At 38.6% G+C, this 16,119-nt stretch overlaps 1 protein-coding gene across 1 annotated transcript in view; it reads left to right on the top strand.

Annotated features, from left to right (window-relative positions):
• Window positions 1-16,119, top strand: part of ttn.2 (titin, tandem duplicate 2) — a 176,931-nt gene that overhangs the window by 114,444 nt on the left and 46,368 nt on the right. The window contains exons 175-198 of the mRNA XM_048979907.1: window positions 1,304-1,603; window positions 1,700-1,993; window positions 2,104-5,076; window positions 5,467-5,787; window positions 6,217-6,501; window positions 6,606-6,905; window positions 7,276-7,626; window positions 7,741-8,016; window positions 8,117-8,416; window positions 8,496-8,798; window positions 8,898-9,197; window positions 9,302-9,589; window positions 9,673-9,975; window positions 10,071-10,373; window positions 10,466-10,771; window positions 10,932-11,219; window positions 11,301-11,591; window positions 11,688-11,975; window positions 12,062-12,652; window positions 12,727-12,831; window positions 12,921-13,118; window positions 13,209-13,505; window positions 13,618-14,205; window positions 14,868-15,170. Of these exons, the coding sequence (XP_048835864.1) occupies window positions 1,304-1,603; window positions 1,700-1,993; window positions 2,104-5,076; window positions 5,467-5,787; window positions 6,217-6,501; window positions 6,606-6,905; window positions 7,276-7,626; window positions 7,741-8,016; window positions 8,117-8,416; window positions 8,496-8,798; window positions 8,898-9,197; window positions 9,302-9,589; window positions 9,673-9,975; window positions 10,071-10,373; window positions 10,466-10,771; window positions 10,932-11,219; window positions 11,301-11,591; window positions 11,688-11,975; window positions 12,062-12,652; window positions 12,727-12,831; window positions 12,921-13,118; window positions 13,209-13,505; window positions 13,618-14,205; window positions 14,868-15,170 (10,152 nt within the window). The remainder of the gene's footprint in view (window positions 1-1,303; window positions 1,604-1,699; window positions 1,994-2,103; window positions 5,077-5,466; window positions 5,788-6,216; window positions 6,502-6,605; window positions 6,906-7,275; window positions 7,627-7,740; window positions 8,017-8,116; window positions 8,417-8,495; window positions 8,799-8,897; window positions 9,198-9,301; window positions 9,590-9,672; window positions 9,976-10,070; window positions 10,374-10,465; window positions 10,772-10,931; window positions 11,220-11,300; window positions 11,592-11,687; window positions 11,976-12,061; window positions 12,653-12,726; window positions 12,832-12,920; window positions 13,119-13,208; window positions 13,506-13,617; window positions 14,206-14,867; window positions 15,171-16,119) is intronic.

Raw genomic sequence — 16,119 nt, 5'->3', positions numbered from 1 at the left:
GACCAACCAAAAGCCAGACAGGTGAAGGGCAGAAACAACTTTCTAATGCCAGAGATGACTTTTAGCTTATCCGACAGGTTCTCATGAATCACAGGATGGCATCAAATGACCTTTAAAAGGAATAGGAAACATTAAGTGTAGGTGGGAGGTGCACTGCTAGGACACTGTGTAACAGGCTCCTAGAAGCAGTACTGAAGACCCATAAAGGAAGGAAGAAGCCCTTCATTAATGAGAAACAGAGAAGTACTGGGCTGCAGTTTGCAAAAAAAAAACACATTTTTCACAGATGCACACCCATAAATTTAGAAATGTGAGAAAAAAATCGTCCTGTGGTCCCTTAATTTTTTCCACGGCTGTATATTTGTTTGTATAATAATATCCGTAAAGCATCACAGCTATGCCGATTAATATTATGCTGGCTTAAGGCATAGTATTAATTATAATACTTAAACTCCAATGAAGCTCTCATCTATAATACACTATATACACTCACTGACAAAGAAATTAGGTGGTGGAAGTGGTGGAAATATAATTAATCTGCACATGGTGAAATGTAGTGTGACTGTATCGCAATAATTGTAATATTAGATTGAACGGACAAAAGAGTTGGCAGTATGGGCACACTGCTGGTCCCAGGTCATTAGGGTGTGGCACCCCCCGAGCCTGGATACATCCAGCAATACGATGCCGAAGGGAGTCGTACAGCCATTATATCCTCTTCTATGGCAAGTCGGCCCACAGCTGTTGTAACTGGCCCTCGAGATCCTGCAGATTGGTGCTGATTCTGAGTTGAAGTCTGAGCTGATACTACACATGTTCGATTGGGGAAAGATTGGGGGATCGGGCGTCACTGAGTATATATCTTCATATTTATGGGGCCCCGTTTGTAAAGGTAGCAAACATTTTTGTACTTTGCACTAAATGTTGAAAAAGTGGTAAGTACAAAAATGTTTGCTACCTTTACAAATGGCGCCCCATACATATTGCATTATAATGCTCGGTATAAGAATTAAAGGTCTTTTGTACTGCATTATGAAGTTATCAATAGTGGATTATAGATGAGTGCTTCATAAAGCATTCATAATGCATAATGAATATGTCTATGATGTATTATGACTTTTAAATATTTATAGCCATTTTTATGTGTTATGAATGCATTATAATGTGCTATGAATGTGTTCATGGATTGTTATAGATAGACATTAATAGAGAGTGTTTCCAAATTTCCTTGACATTCATAATAAACTTACAGTGTGTATGAATGAACTTCTAATTAGTTCGAATTGTCCTTTTTGAAACACAGACAAGCCTAGTCCACCTCGGAATCTGTCCGTTTCTGAGATTACAAGAGAATCAGCTTACCTTTCTTGGAATGAGCCAGAGGATGATGGAGGTGCTGTTATTTCCAACTACGTGATAGAAAAAAGAGATGTGGCTTCAGATGATTGGGTACCTGTTTGTTCTTCGTGCAAGAAGCCTAGCTTAAAGGCTTTGTACTTGATGGAAGGAAACCAATATATGTTTCGTGTTGCTGCTGAAAATCAATTTGGCAGAAGTGAATACATTTCAACTACCAAACCCATAAAGGCCAGTGATCCCCTCTGTGAGTATTTGTGTAATTTGTTATACTTTTTTAAATATAAAATATAAATTTTTATCCATTTCCATAAAGAGCAATATTTTCCTTTCTATATTTAAGACCCACCTGGTCCACCAAAGAATTTGCATCATGTGGATGCAGATAAAACTGAAGTCTGGCTTCAGTGGAATTTGCCAGATCGCACAGGAGGTAGTGATATTACTGGATACCTAGTAGAATACCAGGAAGAAGAGGAAAAAGACTGGATTACTTTTAAAACTGTCAAAAAGACCGAATGTCACGTGACTGGACTTGAAGAGGGAAAGACCTATAGATTCCGTGTGAAAGCAGAGAATGCTATTGGTCTGAGTCGTCCTGATACAACAATACCTATTCTGTGCCAGGAGAAACTCGGTAAGTCATGTTTTTGTTATCAAATGGAACAAAAAAATTCTCTGGAAAATACAGTATTTCAGGTTTGAGAAAGTATTTCCCTTAATTTTTTATTATTTTTTTTTATTTAGTGGCCCCAACAATAGAAGTCGATGTGAAACTAATTGAAGGAATTGTTGTGAAAGCTGGAAGTACAATCAAGCTTCCTGCAATCATGAAAGGGATTCCTGTTCCAAATCCTAAATGGGTTACTGATGGCAAGGAAATCAAAAGTGAAGGCAATGTGCTGATTGAAACAGATCACTATTCAACTACTGTCACCATTAAGGACTGTAAACGGCAAGACACTGGAGAGTATCTTCTCACAGTTTCCAACCCAGCTGGAAGCAAGACAGTTGCTTTGCACGTGACAGTTATTGATGTCCCAGGTGCACCTACTGGCCCAGTTAACATGCTTGAGGTTACTCCCGATTTCATGGTCATCAACTGGCGTCCTCCCAAGGATGATGGTGGAACCCCTTTGATGAATTATATTGTTGAGAAGAAGGATACTAAGAAGCCATGGGAGCCTTGGGCAGTAGTAAACTCTGGAAGCATCAATACAAAAGCTAAGGTTCCCTATTTGGAGAAAGGCCGTGAATATGTGATACGTATTCGTGCAGAGAACAAAGTTGGAATAGGTGCTGCCCTTGAAAGTTCACCTACTATTGCCAAGCGTATGTTTGACCCACCTAGTGCACCAGGCCAACCAGTTGCTCAAGATATCACAGAAACTGCTGTGACTATTCAGTGGGAAGCCCCTTTATCCGATGGTGGCAGTCCAATCATTGGTTACATTATCGAACGTAGAGAAATGACAGGTAAATGGATTCGTCTGAACAAAACTCCTGTCTTAGATACCAGATACAGAGCATCTGGACTTTTTGAGGGCAATACCTATGAGTTTAGAGTATTTGCAGAAAATATCGCTGGCATAAGTGAACCTTCCCCAGTGTCAGATCCAATTAAAACTACACGTCCTATCACTTGCCCCGGTCCCCCAGTTAATGTCAAACTTAAGGACTGGGGCAAATCTTATGCAGACTTAGTCTGGACTAAGCCTTCAAGAGATGGGGGCAGTCCTATATTAGGTTATATTGTTGAATGCCAGAAATCAGGCAGTGCACAGTGGGATAGAATTAATAAGGACGAACTTATAAAGCCGTGTGCATATAGAGTGCCAGGATTGATTGAAGGCATGGAATACAAGATTCGTGTAAGAGCCTGTAATAAGATTGGAGAAGGAGAACCAAAAGAACTTAGTGAAACAGTTATTGCCAAAGACATCCTTATTCCTCCAGAGGTAATTGTTGACGCTGCTTGCCGTGATCTACTGACAGTCAGAGCAGGGCAGAACATTAACTTAGTTGCTCGTGTTAAAGGAAGACCTGATCCAGAAATTACCTGGACTAAGGATGCAAAAGTCTTAGTCCGAGATAAGCGGACTGAGATGAACAACAATTACCCCCTTGTGGATATGATCATAAAAGAAGCAACTAGAGAAGATTATGGGAAATATGTAATTCTAGCGAAAAACATTAGTGGTCAAGCACAAGCTAGTATTGTAGTTAATGTTCTTGATAAACCTGGGCAATGTCAAAATCTGAAGATAAGTTATGTAACTAAGGATTCGTGTATGGTATCATGGGAGAATCCAGAAGACAATGGAGGCACAGAAATTACAAATTACATTATTCAGTGTCGACAACCAAATCAAAGGGGTTGGACAGTAGTGTCCTCGGATTGCACAAAGCGTCTTGTTAAAGCACCGCTCATGGAAAACTGTGAGTATTTTTTCCGTGTCAGTGCAGAAAATAAATGTGGTCAAGGGCCACCAATTGAAACTAAAGTGGCAATTCTGGCTGTTGATCCAATTGAAAAGCCTGGTGAGCCTGAAAACTTTCATACTGCTGAAATTGGTAAGACATTTGTTTTCCTTAAATGGAAAAAACCAGAGTACACTGGTGGCAGCCACAATCTCGTTTACCATGTTGAAAGGAAGCTAAAAGGAGCTGAAGAATGGGAAAGACTACACAAAGGTGCAATCAAAGAAACATTCTTTATGGTGGATAGGTGCATTGAAAACCAAATATATCAATTCAGAGTACAAACTAAGAATGAAGGAGGAGTGAGTAATTGGGTAACGACTGCTGAAACACCTGTTAAAGAAGAACTGCTTGAACCAGAACTTGTCATTAAATTAGATGGTGTCCTCACCGTTAAAGCTGGAAATTCTATTAAAATTGAAGCAAGCCTTAAAGGAAAGCCCCAACCTGTGGTTAAATGGCTCAAGGAAAGTGATACTGGTGATATTAATAAAAGCCCAAGATGCCATATTGAAACTGGTTCAGATTTTTCAAAGTTACTGATAACATCATCTAGGCGTACTGACAGTGGAAAATATGTAGGCACTGCCACAAACTGTTCAGGAAGCTGTTCTGCTCACGTTATTGTGAATGTGCTTGATAAACCTGGTCCTGTCCGAGACCTGAAGATATCTGATATTTCAGCGGACCGATGTAAATTAATATGGGATCCTCCAGAGGATGATGGAGGTTGTGAGATTCAGAACTACATTCTGGAAAAATGTGAGACGAGGAGAATGGTATGGTCAGTTCACTCTGCAGCTGTGATAAGTAATTCAGCTAATGTGACTCGTCTTGTGGAAGGACAGGAATATATCTTCAGAATACGAGCAGAGAACAAGATGGGAACAGGTCCTGCAGTGGAGAGCCAGGCAATCATTGCCAGAACACAGTTCAATAGACCTTGTCCACCAGATCCACCTGAAGTCACCAAAATTGGAAAGGAAGAAATGACGGTTTTATGGCGTCCTCCAGAAAAAGATGGTGGAAAGCCTGTCAGCGGTTATATTCTTGAAAAAAAGGAACTACATTCCATTAAGTGGGTTCCAGTTACAAAAGATCCTATCCCACAGACATGTATGAATGTTACCAACTTGATCCCTAACCATGAATATCAGTTTCGTGTCAAAGCGCAAAATGAAGTTGGATTGGGAGATCCTAGTAAACCCTCAATATCAGTAACTGCTAGAGATCCAGTTGGTAAGTTTAACTTTCTTGCCATATGATCACATGCAGACATTTTTTGTCTTTCTTCCTTTTAAACTTAAATTTCAACTTAAATTGTCAAAACACGCTTTACCACATCTTTCATGTAAAAAAAAACTTGACCTAAGAAACGGTGTTCATTTTGCAAGTAGGTATTCATACAGAAAAATTGCTTTGATGATGGTTTACTTGCTCATATAGAAACAATTGCATATTTCATCATTTGTATGATGGTTGGCATTTTTTCATTATACATTTTTTGTATTTAATTACTTAGAATTTTTGTTCCTATAAATGAAAAAAATTTCTGTCGGTTTCTTTTGTACTTTCCTAGTTTATATATGAATGACTGTACATCAACATATATTTTTTTAAACATTGCAGGACCTCCTGGACCTCCTGAGGATTTGAAGGTTGCTGACAGCACACAGACATCTATCACACTCCGCTGGCAAAGGCCAGTTTGTGATGGCGGTGCTCCAATCATTGGATATGTAGTTGAGTTTAGAATTAAGGGTGCAAGTAAAAACGTGGATGAAGGCTGGAAAAGATGTAATGTTGCTGCTCGACTGGCAGCGACAGACTTTACTGTCACTAGTCTGGATGAAAAACTGGAGTATGAATTCCGTGTATATTCACAGAACCAGGTTGGCATGAGTCAACCAGCAAATCTCAAAGATGCTGTATCGCCCAAAGAGATCCTAGGTAATCACTGACCTACTATATATCAATTTTGTATATTTTACTGAATGACACAGTAGTTAGCATAGTCGCCTCCCACATTTGGACACCAGTGTTTGAATCAATGCCTCGGCTCTACATCTGTGCATGTTGTCCGCATGTCATCATGGGCTTTACTCCAGGTCCTCCAGTTTCCTGCCACAGTCCAAAAACATGCTAAGGTGAACTGGAGTTGCTAGATTGTCCATAGTCGTTACTGGTGTATGTACGTGCCCTGTGATGGGTCGGCGCCCAGTCCTGGGTTATTTACTGCCTTGCACCCATACTGCAGCTTCTGGGATGAGCACTATAGCAAACGCCAGCATAAAAATGGTTGAATGGTTGGCTGGATCTATTCAGAATTTATAAAGTTAAATTTCTTCATTTTCTTCTTTCTTTTTTTTGTTTTTACAGAGGCACCTGATATTGAATTGGATGCTAATCTGAGAAAGGGTCTTACTGTTCGTGCTGGATGCCCCATAAGATTGTGTGCCACAGTTAGAGGAAGACCAGCACCAAAGGTGACATGGAGGAGAATGGGTATTGACAATGTTGTAAGAAAAGGTCAGGTGGATTTAATAGATACTATGGCATTCCTCGTCATCCCTGAGAGCACACGGGACGATTCGGGAAAATATTCTCTTACTCTAACCAGCTCTGCGGGAGAGAAAGCTGTTTTTGTGAATGTTCAAGTCCTGGGTAAGGATGCCTTCCAATGAAATTATAGTTGCAGATTGATAATACAACACAATGCGAAAATGAAACTCAAAGAAGACTGATTATATTTTCTTTTAAATTAATAGATACCCCTGGACCTGTACAAGTTCTGGAAGCCAATGATATCACAATGGTATCCTGCAGTCTCTCTTGGTCTCCCCCTGAAAATGACGGTGGAAGTGAAATTACTCACTACATAGTAGAAAAACGTGAAATTGACAGAAAGACCTGGGCAACAGTCAACAATGATGTGAAAAAGACAAACCTGAAAATAACAAATCTCATGTCAGGAACAGAATATTATTTCAGAGTGACAGCAGTTAATGAATATGGAGCAGGAGTGCCAAAGATTTCTCCAAAATCCTATCTAGCATCAAATCCCATAAGTAAGTGTATTGATGCTGATTAAAAATGCTGCGCACCAGTGTTGGGGGTAATGAGTTACAAAGTAATGTTTTACCTTAATTATACTAATTTGCTCCATAACGAAATAAAGCAAAGCATTGCAGTTCAATTTTCAGCAGTCACATTTCAGTTAGTGGATTATTAAAATGCCCTTTCCTGCATATTTTCAATAATGCCTTCCCTAAAACAATGAAAATAAAGTAATTAAAGGTCCTTGTATTTTTATGTTGTAAACTGGGAAACTCGTAGTTTTAGAGAATAACTACCGACACTCGTGGGCACTGGTTATGATAAAATTGAAAAGAAATTCATTTTGAATGCACTCTTATTTGTATGGGTTTGACATTGCAGGTAAACCAGACCCACCAATAAAGATTGATGTATTGGAAATCACAAAGAATAGCACGACTCTGGCATGGGTGAAACCACTGAGAGATGGGGGAGCGAAAATTGATGGGTATGTAGTTGATTACATGTTGGTGATTCCACCTCAAGAAATCAAAGATGGACAACTTGTGGTCCAAGAGCAAAATAAACCCGAGGAACAATGGACGCCATATTCTATTGTGAAAGACCTGAGTATTGCTGTTGTTGGACTGAAAGAAAACATGAAATACAAATTCAGAGTGTCAGCAAGAAATATAATGGGTTGCAGTCTACCCACAGAAACCAAAGGAGAAGTTGAGATCAAGGAGCAGATGTGTAAGTTAACATTATTTCACACCTTCATTACATGATTTTTATGTTTTTTCAGTTAAAACATAGCATATACAAACTCTAATCTCTCTTTCTGGTTTTATTTATATATTTATTTAGTGCCACCAAAAATTATTATGATTGATACTGTGACGGCAAAGGCAGGAGAAAAACTCAGGGTGGAAGCTCTTGTTTCTGGAAAACCAACACCGGTCTGTAAATGGAACAGACATGAAGAGGAGGTCATCCCATCTAGTCGTCTAACTGTGCACAAATCTCAGAACAGTTGTGTGCTCATCATCAAAGATGTATCAAGACTGGACAGTGGTCAGTACAGTCTTTCAGCTGAGAACAGTATTGGACAAGTGGAGCAGAGTTTGAAAGTGATCATCAAGGGTAAGTTTCACAAGCAAAATTAATTCCTGTGAATGATTGATTCCTGCAAAAAATGTTTTGAAAGAAATATACACAAAAATAATTGATAAATGTCTTTCAGATATCCCTGGTCCCCCAGAACCACCATTTCTAATCAGTGATATCAATGCTGATACTTGCACACTATCTTGGCAATCACCACTTGAGGATGGTGGTAGTACTATCACTAACTATGTAGTGGAAAAATGTGACATGAGCAGAAATGATTGGGTCATTGCTGTATCATCATGCACTAAGACTACGTGCACAGTAGGGAAGCTTATTCCTGGAAAGGAGTATATATTTCGTGTTCGAGCTGAGAACCGTTTTGGTCTTGGAGAGCCCATTGTTTCGGAGCAGATGATCGCCAAATTCCCCTTTGGTGAGATCCTTTGAAATTAATGTCTATATTGTACATTTTTCGCAATGAAACCTAGTCCTAAATTTCTGCTCTTTTTCAGATTTACCGAGTGAACCTTTGAATTGCCATATCATAAAAGTCAATAAAGACTGCATGTTTGTCGCCTGGGAGAAACCAGCCAATGATGGTGGCAGTCCGATAACTGGATACTACATTGAACGTAAAGAACGGAATAGTCTTCTCTGGGTAAAGGCTAATGACACAGTTGTTCGAACAACTGAATATCCTTGCAGCGGACTTATTGAAGGTTTGGAATATACCTTCAGGGTATCAGCCATTAATCGTGCTGGACAAGGAAAACCAAGCAAAAATACTGAATTTGCCACAGCAAGAACACCAGTTGGTAAGGTTTTCTTATGCTCATTTATCTTGCTTTTCTCATGTAGTAATAATTGCATAAAGTAATACTTGTTCCTTCTTTCCCTCGGTCATTCTCTTACAGATCCACCAAGCAAGCCTGAAGTGCTTGATGTGACTAAGAATTCAGTTACCCTGTTATGGAACAGACCAAAACATGATGGTGGCAGTAAGATCATTGGATATTACATTGAAGCTCTAAAGATTCCTGAAGACAAATGGGTGCGCTACAACATAATCAGCCAAAATTTACCCAAAGAAGAATACACTGTAACAGGACTGGAGGAAGGCAGAAAATACCAGTTCAGAATACTTGCAAAAACTGCAGTGAACATCAGTAGACCATCTGAAATGTCTGATCCAGTTCTAATATCTTCTGAAAGTGGTAAGTCTATTCATGAAAAAGTATGAGCTCAATATGGAATATTTATTGGGAAATTTATATTCAGATAAGAAAATGTTTTTTTTTTCTTTCGTTTGTCTTTTCAGTGCCACCAACTATAGAAATTGGACTTCAAATGAAGGCACTGCAACCGGTTAAAGCTGGGAAAGATGTGTGTCTTGAAGCTCAAGTATTTGGAAAGCCAATGCCAAAAATTACCTGGAAGAGGAATGGAGAGATACTGAAACCTTCTGAAGTCTTGAAGATGTCACAGAAAAGAAATCTGTTCTTCCTAGAGCTATTGTCAGTAACAAGAAATGAGACCGGAGAGTACACTATTTTAGCAGAAAATGCAAGTGGCTCTAAATCAGGTGAAATGAAACTCACAGTATTAGGTAAGTAAAATGTATAGAAAGGAGTATGTGTGAACATTATACATTTGATAAATATATTTCACGTTCCATGCTTATTTCTTTAGATGTACCTGGCCCACCAGTTTCTGTCAAGTTTGGAGATGTGTATGCGGATCACATCAAGCTGAGCTGGGAGCCACCCATTACAGATGGTGGCTCCGCAATTACCAACTACATTGTTGATAAGCGGGAAACATGCAGAGCAAACTGGGCTCAAGTCACATCCAAAATCAGTGCTCAGCAGACTGACTATTCTGTCGAAAAACTGATTGAGGGTCGTGAGTACCAGTTCCGCATTCATGCTGAGAACAAGTACGGTGTGGGTGATCCTATCCTGACAAACCCTATTGTTGCAAAGAACCCATTTGGTAAATTTTTTATGTATTTCTTATTTGTCACAAAAGAAAATTACAGACCTTGTCTCATTAGTTCAAAGACTCACTCAACTTTTTTTTTATTATAGATGTCCCTGGTGCTTGTGATCCTCCGATTATTACTAACATAACGAAGGACCATATGACTATAAGTTGGAAAGAACCTACAAGTGATGGTGGGTCCACTATTCTTGGTTACATGGTTGAAAAGCAGGAAACCAAAGATGTAAAGTGGGATAAAGTCAACAGGAAACCAATAACAGAGAGATCTGTTGAAGCTACTGGTCTTTCCGAAGGAAACGAATATAAATTCAGAGTTATTGCTCTTAATAAAGCTGGCCTTGGCAAACCAAGTGATCCATCCAAAGCCGCTATTGCTCAGGATCCTTTATGTAAGTAAATAAAAGTGTCTGTACCTTTGGAAATGTGAACAAATGCTATAAAATCCAAAATCATTTCCATGCTTACATGTGCTGTTCCACAGATCCTCCTGGACCACCAATCTCACCAAAGGTTGTTGACACAACTAATTGCACTGTCAGTTTATGCTGGACAGAGCCAGCTAATAATGGTGGATGTGAAATATTAGGCTACCTCGTAGAAAGCAAGAGAGCCGATGCTTCCGACTGGACACGGTGCAATGTACCAAGGAACCTTCAAGAGACAAATTACATTGTTACTGGACTTATTGAGAATACTGAATACATGTTTCGTGTCACAGCTGTGAACAAGGTTGGATTTGGTGAACCAAGTGAAGTTCCAGGCAAACATACTGCCAAGGACATTTTAGGTATTTATGCTCATATTTTAGTGTGTCTGTCCAAATATTTGGATCTGTGACATTTATTTCTGTAGTTACAAATTAACTGAATTCAGTTTACTGAAGTGTAGCCCAATTATCAGTGATTAAGAATATTCATCCAATTGTCTTCCACCACTTATTATTTCAGTTCCTCCCGAAGCAGAACTTGATGAAGAGTTAAAGAAAACTGTAGAGTTGCGTGCTGGAACCCCAATGAGGTTATACATTCTACTACGGGGTCGTCCTGTTCCCAAGGCGACATGGGCCAAGATGAATACCAATATTAAAGACAGACCAGGAATTGTGATCAAGACGACAAAATTTGATACTCTTGTTTATATTGAGAAAGTGAACAGATATGATGCAGGAAAATATATTCTGAATCTGGAAAACAGCAGTGGAGTGAAAATGTACACAATTACTGTCAAGGTTTTTGGTAAGTTACTGAATATATTTTTGTTTAAAATTTTGAAGAAGAAGAAAACAATAATTGTAAATAATTTTATCTGTGATACAGATACCCCTGGACCACCACTTAATCTAATGGTAAAGGAAACATCGAAGAATAGTGCTTCACTTCTTTGGGATGCTCCGTTAATCGATGGAGGAAGCCCAGTAAAGAATTACATAATTGAAAAACGTGATGCCGAGCGAAAGTCTTGGTCTACAGTTGCATGTGACTGCACTAAAACATCTTTCCTGATTCAAGACTTGGAACCAGGAAGATCTTATTTTTTCAGAGTATTAGCTGAAAATGAATATGGAGTTGGGGAGCCATGTGAAATTACAGATGCTGTAAGAGCTTCAGGTGTGTGAATAGTATACATTTATTTAGAATATTATTTTAAAAGGTTGGTGTGTATTAATAGTATTTTGTTAATAGGATAATATATATGTTTTTTAGAACAACCAGGACCAGTTTTGGACTTCAAGGCTTTACTGGTAACAAAAGATTCATGTACACTTGCTTGGAAGAAACCGATTAGTGATGGAGGAAGTCGTATAATAGCATATGTGCTGGAAGTGAAAAATGGAAAAGATAATTGGAAGAACCTCATGAAGTCAAAGAATATGCAATACAGTGCCAAAGACCTTATAGAAGGAAAGGAGTATACTTATAGAGTGAGAGCAGTAAATGATGCTGGAGATGGTGTTGCAGAGGAACTTAATGTTCTGGCTAAAGACCATACAGGTAAGATTATTTTGAGAATTGTAAAAAAAAAATAAGGCTTGTGAAAATGACATTTATGTTTCTACTTGGTCCTTTTTGTTTTTTAGTTCCACCTGGATGTGACTTAAGAGATTTGCCAAATTTATGTTATACTGCTAAAGAGGGAAGTACTGTTTGCCTGAAAATACCCATAAGTGGCAAACCTGCTCCTACTGTAACATGGAAAAAAGGTGACGATGTTACTTTAACTGATAGTGGCCGAGTATCTGTTGAATCCACAGCTGTCCACACAACCTTGCTGATCCATGACTGCCAAAGAGGTGATGCCTCAAAATACACAATAACTCTAAGAAATAGTGCTGGCACCAAAGAATCTGCCATATTTCTGAAAGTGGTTGGAAAACCAGGAATACCCACAGGACCAATCAAGTTTGATGAAATCACAGCTGAAGGAATCTCCTTAAAATGGGGTTCGCCAAAGGATGACGGAGGATCAGAAATAACCAATTACATTCTCGAAAAGCGGGATTCAGTAACCAATATGTGGGTTACCTGTTCTTCTGCTGTGCAGACAAACAGTTTAAGAGTAACTGGTCTTCATGAAGGAACTAAATACACATTCAGAGTTTCTGCAGAAAACAAGTATGGAATTGGAGAAAGCCTCAAGTCTGATTCAGTTGTGGCCAAGCATCCATTCAGTAAGTATTTGTTATTTTAGCATGTTAACTCGTTGCTGCAGAATGAGGCTGAAAATGTATCGTGTTTTCACTAGATGTACCGGATGCACCACCACCACCCCAAATCATGAGTGTGCACCATGATTCAGCACAATTGGAATGGTCTGATCCAAGGAAGACTGGAGGTTCCCCTGTTACAGGTAGCTGAACGCTAAGTATTATTTTTTTAAATCTTTCCCGGGATGTCATGTTTCTCATTGTGACATAATACATATTTACATGCTGCCAGGATATCATGTGGAATATAAGGAAAGAAATAGCTTGCTGTGGAAGAGAGCCAACAGTACTCCAGTGAAAATGAAGGAATATAAAGTAACAGAATTAACAGAAGGCCTTGAGTATCAATTCAGGATCATGGCTATAAATATGGCGGGTGTTGGAAAGCCAAGTCTGCCATCAGAGCCAGTGGTTGCCTTAGATCAGATTGGTAAGTTAAGTCCTGCAGTCTAACATATTTTTTCTCCTCAAGGTTTTTTTGTTCAATTTTATTATTATTTTCTTCTTTATTTTGCTTTAGATCCTCCTGGCAAACCAGATGTGGTCAGCATTACACACAGTAGTGTAACACTTCAATGGACTGAACCCAAGTATGATGGTGGACACAAGCTGACAGGCTACATTATTGAAAAACGTGATTTGCCCTCAAAAGTCTGGATGAAGGCCAACAGTACTAATGTTTTGGATTGTGCATTTACCGTAACTGGCCTCCAAGAGGGATGCAAGTTTGAATTTAGAGTAAGAGCTAAGAATGCAGCTGGGGCCATAAGTGCTCCATCAGAGCAGACTGATACAATTGTCTGCAAAGATGAATACGGTAAGGAATGGTTTGTACATATGTAATAGACAATGTTTTATGGAAAAAAAAAATAAAAGATTATAAATGTGCATTATTGTGCCATAATAACAACTTGTAATGTTTTTGACAGAGGCACCAAACATAATTATTGATCCAACGGTGAAAGAGGGACTTACGCTTAGAGCTGGTGATGCAATCGTAATAACTGCAACAAGCATAACCGGAAAACCTCCTCCGACATCCCTGTGGTCTAAAGCAGGGAGAGACCTCAAACCGTCGGACTTATGCCAAATTGAATCTACCCCAACGTCTTCGACGTTATCAAAAAAGTGTGCCACCCGAAAAGATTCTGGAGAATACACTATCTCAGCCAGCAATCCATTTGGTGTTCGAGAGGAAAATGTTAAAGTGACAGTTCTGGATGTTCCAGGTCCACCTGGGCCCCTTATAGCCAGCAATGTTTCTGCTGAGAAGGTTACATTAACATGGTCACCACCTCTTGATGATGGGGGGTCTGCAATTAAATCATACACTCTAGAAAAAAGGGAAACAAGTCGCCTTCTGTGGACCATTTTGGCTGAAAATGTAACAGATTGTCATTTAGTTACCAGCAAACTAATCCAAGGCAATGAGTACATCTTCCGAGTTTCAGCACTAAACCATTATGGCGTTGGAGAATCAACACAGTCCGAGCCAGTGAAAATGGAGGACAGCTTTGGTATGTTGAGAGTCTTTAAAATAGAATAATAATATTGAAATTGTTTTTTATTTCCCCACAAGAGATTGATAATAATGCAATAAATAAAAAATAATGCTGTTAAAATGCTATAGTTCACCTACAGCTAGTGCATTTTAGTCATCCAAAACATGATGGTGGAAGTATAATTACTAATAGAAGACTTTAAGACTGGTAAATTAAGTCCAGTGCCTGTAGTGAATAGTAATTTATACTGTTGTCAAAAATTAATAGCAAAAAGATTTTAAATATCTGAAACTTACATGTGTCACGCCTGGCTCGTCTGATCTTCGTGTGTGTCACGCCCCCGGATTATCCACGTGTGCTTCCCCCGATCATGCCCAGCTGTTTCCTGTTATTTTTGGCTTGTCTTTTGTATTTAGTCCGTGTCTGAGTCCGTCTTCCCCAGTCTTGTCATTGATGTTAGTATGCCTGTTCTGCCCTGTCTCTTCCGTTCCCTAATAAACCTCAAACGCAAAACCTGACAGAACAACATGAATTCAAAGTAAGGAAAATATTTACTTTGGTTAAGTCAGATTGACTTGATATGTAGGTAATCGCTTTGATGTTTTTGTAATTACATACAGTAGCTATCTCATGTCACTAATGGAGCACCTTTTAATGTTATTAAATTTCAATTACAGGTCCGCCTGGTCCTCCATCCAAACCAGACATTAGAAATGTCGATAAAAACTCAGTTACCATTTCTTGGAAGAGACCAGTTGAAGATGGAGGCAGTAACATTTTCGGGTATAATGTTGAAAGAAAAGAAAGAAATGGGATGCGATGGATTCGAGCATCAAAGAAATTGGTATCTGATTTAACTTTTGAAGTTGTTGGGCTCACAGAAGGAAATGAATATGAATTCAGAGTGATTGCAGAAAATAAAGCTGGTTTTGGAGAACCCAGTGAGCCTTCACAACCTGTGATGACTAAGAGTCTAGCATGTGAGTAGCTTCTTTATTACTTGCCATCTTCCATTTGCATATACAAAATATTTATCAATAACACTAGAACCACTAGCGTTTTTTTCGCTTCATTTAACTGCCAGCAAACATTCTATTTCAGCATATAAAACCTTTTGTTTTTGCTAATGCGCCATCGCATTAGCATAACCATTCACTCATCAAGAAAACAATGGGATGTCATCAATATTCACAGCCGCAGAGTTGCTGTCACCCCAAAAAAGCTCTAAAACCCATAATACGGTTGGGTTTTATGTCATATGTTTTTGTGCTCATTAATTTCAGTATGGATTCAATAGATTAATCTTGTGTAATAGTCTTAATCCCACACTGGTAATAAAATAAAAGCCTCACTTTAACATAAATACCAAATGGCTTCAATACCTTAATTGGTATTACAACTGGGTATGGGTGGTCTAATTATTTTGAAAAGTAACACAGGTAATGTTTTCTTATATTCATTTTATATTTCTCAGAGCAACAATGCAAACGGAATTGCAGACCTCTCAACAAAAAACATTCTTTTTGCAATTCATTTAAAATGAAAATGTACATTTTAAAGCCGTTTCACCTGGATTGGTTTGTATAAAAAAAATAACATTACTTAACAGTTGTTAAAAAGTGAAAACTTAGACGAACATGGAATCACCAATAAACAACATATATTTATCCAGCATTTTATAAAATGCAGACTGTGTTTCAAAACTTTTCAGCTTTACAATTTCACAGCTGTACAGCCAATCTGTTAGGCTTTTCGTTAGATTTGTTGCTATTTTGAACACTAGTGGCATGTTAGTGCAAACAAAAGGGCTTCATACATTGAAATATGTCTTGTTTGGTGGTTAAAGGACTTTTACATTCGTTGAGGTATTCTCATGTTAACAGTGGTTAAATAATGATAAATATAGTGCTATATTTATATATTATAGCA

This window comes from Brienomyrus brachyistius, chromosome 16 (assembly GCF_023856365.1).
Source record: "Brienomyrus brachyistius isolate T26 chromosome 16, BBRACH_0.4, whole genome shotgun sequence".
Taxonomy (NCBI): domain Eukaryota; kingdom Metazoa; phylum Chordata; class Actinopteri; order Osteoglossiformes; family Mormyridae; genus Brienomyrus; species Brienomyrus brachyistius.
This window is presented reverse-complemented; position numbering and strand designations above follow the sequence as displayed.